Consider the following 7500-nt stretch of genomic DNA (forward strand, 5'->3'; position numbering starts at 1 on the left):
AACGTTCATGGTTACACACAGTTTTTTGTGCGTTGGTCCGTTATACTTCCGGATGGCAATGTTGTTAACTTCTTGCCAAGCGCACACTATCTATAGATAGAATGCGCTTGGCCAAGGAGTTCACAACATTGCCATCCGGAAGTATAACGGACCAACACACAAACTCTGTGTAACCATGAACTTTTATAGTCTGGTTAATACAGTTTAGTGAGAACAACTCACAAACGCGGATGGCAAAAACAATAACAAAGGCCTGAGTGACGTCATCTGCATACTATCTATAGACTTCATTATAGATAGTATGCACTTGGCTTAGAAGCTCACAACATTGAAATCCGGAAGTATAACGGACCAACACACAAAACTGTGTGTAACCATGATCGTTTGGAGTCAGGTTAATACAGTTCAGTGAGAATTACTCATAAACGCGGATGGCAAAAAATAAACAAACCCAATAACAAAGACCTGAGTGACGTCAACTTCGAACTATAGATAGTATACAGATGACGTCACTAAGGCCTTTGTTATTGTTTTTGCCACCCGCGTTTGTGAGTTGTTCTCACTAAACTGTATTAACCGGACTATAAAAGTTCATGGTTACACAGAGTTTGTGTGTTGGTCCGTTATACTTCCGGATGGCAATGTTGTGAACTCCTTGGCCAAGCGCATTCTATCAATAGACTACATTATAGATAGTATGCACTTGGCTTAGAAGCTCACAACATTGAAATCCGGAAGTATAACGGACCAACACACAAAACTGTGTGTAACCATGATCGTTTGGAGTCAGGTTAATACAGTTCAGTGAGAATTACTCATAAACGCGGATGGCAAAAAATAAACAAACCCAATAACAAAGACCTGAGTGACGTCAACTTCGAACTATCTATAAACGAAATCCTCGTTCATTGAGCACAACACGATTTCCATAAGCAAGCTGTTCCATTACAACACACAGTTAATTGTGTGAACAATGAAGAGCAAAAATGAGTAAGATTTTGGAGAAATTGTGTATAGTTCTGCAAAAACGATAATTCTAGCACTAAATCTGATAATGGGCAATTAGACGATACTATCAATAATATATTATATATTTAAATGAATGAATAAGCTTACATACACTTTATAGATGAGAAATAGTATCAACTTCCAGATCCGTGTACAAATCTAATCTGACCCAGCCAGATAATGTTATATTTAACTCATTTCATGAATTCTGGGTCAAGAAAAAGATATAGTGTTTAAGTACACCAAAAAGGTGTATGAATGCTTAAAATGCTGGATCAATAGAAATTTAATTACGTAGGTACAATGAATGGAAAATGCGTAAAAATACGCGTTTTTTTACCTAAAGTTGGCACCACTGTTATTGTAACTTCCTTTTTCTTCCTTGCTCCTATTTAACCAGTTAACTGTCGTACTCTGGAAAGGCCGTATTAAAAATTTGGCCAGAAAAATAGTCCTTCAAATATCCATCTATTTAAATGACCCTCTTATTGGCAAAAAATCTCAAACCTGGGACTGACGGAAGACCTCGCGAGTCTTATGAACCGCCTAGAGGCCCTTAGAAGGTCTTGACATTTTATGGATACGTTGATGGACTTGCATTATAACAGCTACGTATCGACCCAAGCTGATGATGATGATGATGATGATGATGATGATGATGATGAGGGTGATGATGATGACGATGATGGCGGCGGTGGTATGGGGCTGATTATTATTATTATTATTATTATTATTATTATTATTATTATTATTATTATTATGATGATGATGATGATGATGATGAAATGACGATACGCGATGGAATTTAACACTCACAGAACATGAAATACGATTAGCTCTCAATGCTCTCGTGTAGAAAGAATACCCAGTCACTTTTACATACATTATTGAAGCAATAAATAATATTTCATTTCTCTAATATCTACCAATAGTCCAATTCAAACGGTCTAATCGAGTCAATAATTAGCAACCACAAACCATCTAAGCAAGAGATAAACGATAAACACACATTGTCAATATGAAAGGTCTATCATTAAGATAACAACAAGATTATGTGTGTGACTTAAAAAATAAATTATGATCATCAACCAGTTAACCGCCGGACTCTGGAAAAACACGTAGGTATTTTAAAAATTTGGCCAGAAAACTCGTCCTTTAAATATCGATCGATTTAAACGACACTCGTGTTAACAAAATCTCACAAACCAGGGAATTCGCAAAGAGACTTTTAACACACACACACAAACACACACACAAACACAAACACACACACACACACACACACATATATATATATATGGTTATCGGCTAATAGGTCAACTAATCCTGTAATTCTATCAATTTGGTTATAGTTCTTATTTATATGTTTGGGATAAACATCTCAATTAAATTATTTTAAAAAAAGATAATTTCATTGATATTCTGTTCATCATATAAAACATCACGCTCTACTCTTCTGTCTTAACATTGCTTTTTTTTTTGGGGGGGGGGGGGGGTAGTGGAGATGGTCTGATTGAACGAGGAAAGAGCATATTGTGTCGAGGTGACGAATCGCCGGTTTGAAGAACGGCCTTCGTCAACTCATCAACGAATGGCGTCAAAAGACAAGTCTTTGGCCACAAAGGAAAACATGTCGTGAGCTGTCAAAGGGATCATTTGTTTCCTTGACCGCTGCTAAAGACAACTCACAAGGCGGTCAACAAACCTAAAAATGACGTCAAAATATGGATCTTAGTGGGTCTTAGTGTCAGGCCATAAGTTAACGATGGATACGGTCTTTGTGTCAGGCCATAAGTTAACCATGGCTACGGTCTTAGTGTCAGGCCATAAGTTAACGATGGATACGGTCTTAGTGTCAGGCCATAAGTTAACCATGGCTACGGTCTTAGTGTCAGGCCATAAGTTAACGATGGCTACGGTCTTAGTGTCATGCCATAAGTTAACGATGGCTACGGTCTTAGTGTCAGGCCATAGTTAACGATGGCTACGGTCTTAGTGTCATGCCATAAGTTAACGATGGCTACGGTCCTAGTGTCAGGCCATAAGTTAACGATGGCTACGGTCCTAGTGTCAGGCCATAAGTTAACGATGGCTGCGGTCTTAGTGTCAGGCTATAAGTTAACGATGGCTACGCTAGAACGTTCTGACTTGATTCATCAAGGCGTTCGTTGTTGTAGGTCTCTAACCGTGCCACGCTATCAGAGCGACACGAATTGGATAAATTCAATAGGGTCAATGGAAGAATAACATTTTTAACAATCTCATCCACCAAAATTGAGGTCGATTTTGACAAGACAGAGAAGTGGGGATTAAGTATTACCCCGCCACCTCACCGGAAAATTTAAAAAATATACAATAAAGCGACGTGCACATATTTGCAGATCCGATAACCCAATTTATTACGGGCTCATTGTTGTAATGGAAATCTCAAAAATGATGCAAAATATTGTCCATTACAATGTTAGACTAAGCCTATAATTGCGTTCGGATGTCAGACCTGCAAGTGTACACGTTGATATAAAATATAAAATTGTAGATAATTATTAAAAAAAAAAATCAAATAAAAATCAAATGAACACCGTGTCCCTTTCATGTCTGTCCTCTCACAAACATCAGCGGTATAGTTGTCATTTACACATATATCGATAACTGTTATCTATTGACACACTAAAAATACAATACCACACAAATAGCCCCCCCCCCCCCCCCCCCCCCACCTATATCGTAGCTCCATTTTTTCTCTCTTGCTTTTGTATACAAGCATAATATGGACTCTGACTGAGTCAGTGTTTGAACACACACACACACACACACACACACACACAGAATACCGATGCCCCAAACGTCATTAAAATTTATATCAGCCCATTGCGATACACAAGAGTCTTTCCCAATCAATATCGACCCGATCTTCCACATGGGAACGGTACAACCCATCACAACACACCTTGCCTTACACAGTAACACATCTTTATGTATGAGAATCAAAGCACGAGTTGATATTTCTAAATGATTTATTTTTTAAATACATTATTTCTTAACCAGAGCCACAGAGGCCCATGGAGCTGGACTTCAGCCCGGTTTCTGTTGCGCGAAAGGACAATAGAACTTCTTTCCTACTTTTTAGGACGCGTATCCATCGCAAATTACTTTCCACCAGATCTAATAGAACAAGCTACCCAAACACTGAGAGATCATCATCATTATCACCATTATCATCATCATCATCATCATCATCATCATCATCATCATCATCTTCTTCTTCTTCTTCTTCTGCATCATCATCATCATCATCATCATTATTATTATTTTCATTATTATTATTATTATTATTATTATTATTATTATTATTATTATTATTATTATTATTATTATTATTATTATTATTATTGCTATTAATGTTATCATCAATAAATTGCATATCCCATTGCATCCCACTGTAGCGACAAAGAGCCACATAACATCAAATCATCCCCCCAAAGCCAGCAATAACAATAACATAGCCATTCCAAACGATAAATGTCGATAACTCATCCACCCACTCCCCTTTTCACAAGAACAAAAAACACGTCTCACAGACCTTGAACGGAATAAAGTAAAATGAAATCACATAACACATTACACATCACCACCAAGCCTAGAGGCATATCCTTATAATAATTTGATTCAATATTGACAAATTATAAAATTTGTCAACTTCAAGATGACATTTTGAAAGAAGGTATACCTACACATTTCTTTTACAAATAAATCAAAAAGTTAAAACTGTTAAAATAAAACACAAAAAGATACGAAAGTAAAATAAATTAAATAAATGATCGCAATAATTCTGTCCAACATACCTAAACGTGATTAATGGACGACGGAAACTATAGGACTATCAGCTAAGAAGACACAAGAAGATCAAATTATCCTCCATGTTTTATTTTGTTCTCCCCTTGTCCTATAATATCCATTAGAGACAAAGAAAGCACAAGAGCATCGACCGATGGTGCCATTAATAAAACCTATGCCGACACTTCACAAACACATCAACACACACACACACACACACAAACAGCCTTACCCACTGCTAGCAACACATCCATCAAGTCCTTCCCCTCACAATCCACAAGACCCGCTTTTCTCGTTCTACTCTCGTTACATTAAAAAAAAACACGCCCCCCCCCCCCCCCCCCCCCCCTGTCCACCCACCATTCCAATCACAAAAAAAATGTACGACGACACACGCGCACGACGCATTGCGGGGGGGGGGGGGGGGGGGGGGGGGGGGGAGGGGCAGGGTTGCATGAGGGCGGCGTGTTGTCCGATCGATCTGGAACCAGGCACAGTTTTCTGGAAGCTGAAAGACGAGCTCGTGAGTTCTTCCATCTCATCGTCAGTGCAATAGAGTGAGCATGTGTGTGTGTGTGTGTGTGTGAGAGAGAGAGAGAGAGAGAGAGAGAGAGAGAGAGAGAGAGAGAGAGAGAGAGAGAGAGAGAGAGAGAGAGTTCTTCCCCACGGCAGACCAAAAATCTGGAATCATCAACATAATATTTATACATACTTGGAATAATTAGACCCCTGTATTCCGATTTCTTTATAGTGATGCCAAAATACGTAGGCATGCGTATGAGAGAATTTTACCAAAAAAAAAAAAAACTAATTTTTCAAACAACAAAAAATATAATAAATTAACAGATCATTCAACCAAATAAGTCGAGAATAGCTATGGCATGGTTATTTGACAGTGTCGTCAATATCAATCGACCGCGATCACCAACTCAAAATTCCAATACACATATTTTAGTAACATCTACACACACAGTATGATATGTGCTTCTATATCTTGTTGTTGTTGTCAAACATTGAACATTGACCCCTCCAGACATTGAATTGATACATACAAAAATAAAAGCGTTGGCACGAGACACGGAAAGGAGTATTGTTGTTGCTAGTAGTAGTAGTAGTAGTAGTAGTAGTAGTAGTAGTAGTAGTAGTAGTAGTAGTAGTAGTAGAAAGAAGAAGAAGAAGAAGAAGAAGAAGAAGAAGAAGAAGAAGAAGAAGAAGAAGAAGAAGAAGAAGAAGAAGAAGAAGAAGTAGTAGTAGTAGTAGTAGTAGTAGTAGTAGTAGTAGTAGTAGTAGTAGTAGTAGTAGCAGTGATGGTGGTAGTCGTAGTTGAAGTAGTAAAAGAAGATGAAGTAGTGGTAGTAGCAGTAGTAGCAGCAGCAGTAGTAGTAGTAGTAGTAGTAGTAGTAGTAGTAGTAGTAGTAGTAGTAGTAGTAGTAGTAGTAGTAGTAGTAGTAGTAGTAGTAGTAGTAGTAGTAGTAGTAGTAGTAGTAGTAGTAGTAGTAGTAGTAGTAGTAGTAGTAGTAGTAGTAGTAGTAGTAGTAGTAAGTTGTAGTAGTAGTAGGAGTAGAAGTAGTAGTGATAGTACAGGTAACAGCAGAAGCGGTGACAAGGTAGAAACAAGGGTGAAAGATAAACGTTAAAAAACAACAAAACAGAGAATTAACGAAAGGGAAACAACTCACCAAATAAAGTGTGTAGTCGTCATCCAGCCATAAGTTGTCTCCCTTGCCTGTCCTAAGACTCCTGAGAAAGGGGATGATGATGCGCAGATACAGCTTGTACAAGAGAAGTGTTCCCAGACTGAGTCCTAGGCCAATCAGGCACACCACACCTGCCGCTCTCACTGGAGCGAGGAAGACAATGAGGGGTTGTTAGGCTAGTAGGAGATGATAATGTTGATGTTGATGATGATGATGATGATGATGATGATGATGACGATGATTAATGAAATGACAGATATGGAATCCGTCCACATTGACCCCCTCCCCCACTCCCCAAGAAATACGACATGATGTATAAATACGTGATTAAAGGTACAAATGGTTGGATGGATGAATGAATAAATGGATGGATGAATGGATGAAAATACATAAAGATGATATATAATGAGTTGATTATTCTATCAATTTAGAAGATAGAGACCACTATATCACATGAACAGGTACCCGAACAATATTGGTGATACTGCTAAAAAACAGTTGAAAGAACCGTTAGGTTTACAATGTGAACAGAATTGCAAATTTAATCAAAGTGATAAAATACAACATGGACAAAAAGGGTTATAAACAAATAGTCGCTTACTTGTAAAGACAATTGACCTATCCCGCATTATAAAAAAGTTTTGACAAAGTTACTTGGCTTTTTTTTTTTATTTTATATAAATATCATCATGTTTAATGTTAAAAGGATTAACATGAAACAACTGTTGTTTGCCGAACGAAACTTTGCGTGGGAGAAAGTGAACATCTGAGTTGTTGTTTTTTTTGGGTTTTTTTTGGGGAGGGGGGGGGGGGTTCGCTTTTTCAAATTATGGGATAGCAAACTTGACCCCAATACCGTCCAAATAAATATATCAGATAAAATAAATAAATAAATATTTATACATAAATAATTAAATAAACAAGTATTTATTCATAAAGAAATAAATATGTAGAGGCCAAT

The 7500-nt window shown here is 37.6% G+C and overlaps 1 protein-coding gene across 6 annotated transcripts in view; it reads right to left on the reverse strand.

The window, feature by feature from the left end:
- Positions 1 to 7500, reverse strand: part of LOC144978635 (uncharacterized) — a 68499-nt gene that overhangs the window by 21784 nt on the left and 39215 nt on the right. For all 6 annotated transcript variants that reach the window (XM_078924943.1, XM_078924940.1, XM_078924941.1 and 3 more), the window contains one exon: positions 6522 to 6682. In XM_078924943.1, the coding sequence (XP_078781069.1) occupies positions 6522 to 6682 (161 nt within the window). The remainder of the gene's footprint in view (positions 1 to 6521; positions 6683 to 7500) is intronic.

The sequence above is a fragment of the Berghia stephanieae genome, chromosome 8, assembly GCF_034508935.2.
Source record: "Berghia stephanieae isolate SIO BIC M18660-M18661 chromosome 8, UCSD_Bste_1.3, whole genome shotgun sequence".
NCBI lineage: Eukaryota > Metazoa > Mollusca > Gastropoda > Nudibranchia > Aeolidiidae > Berghia > Berghia stephanieae.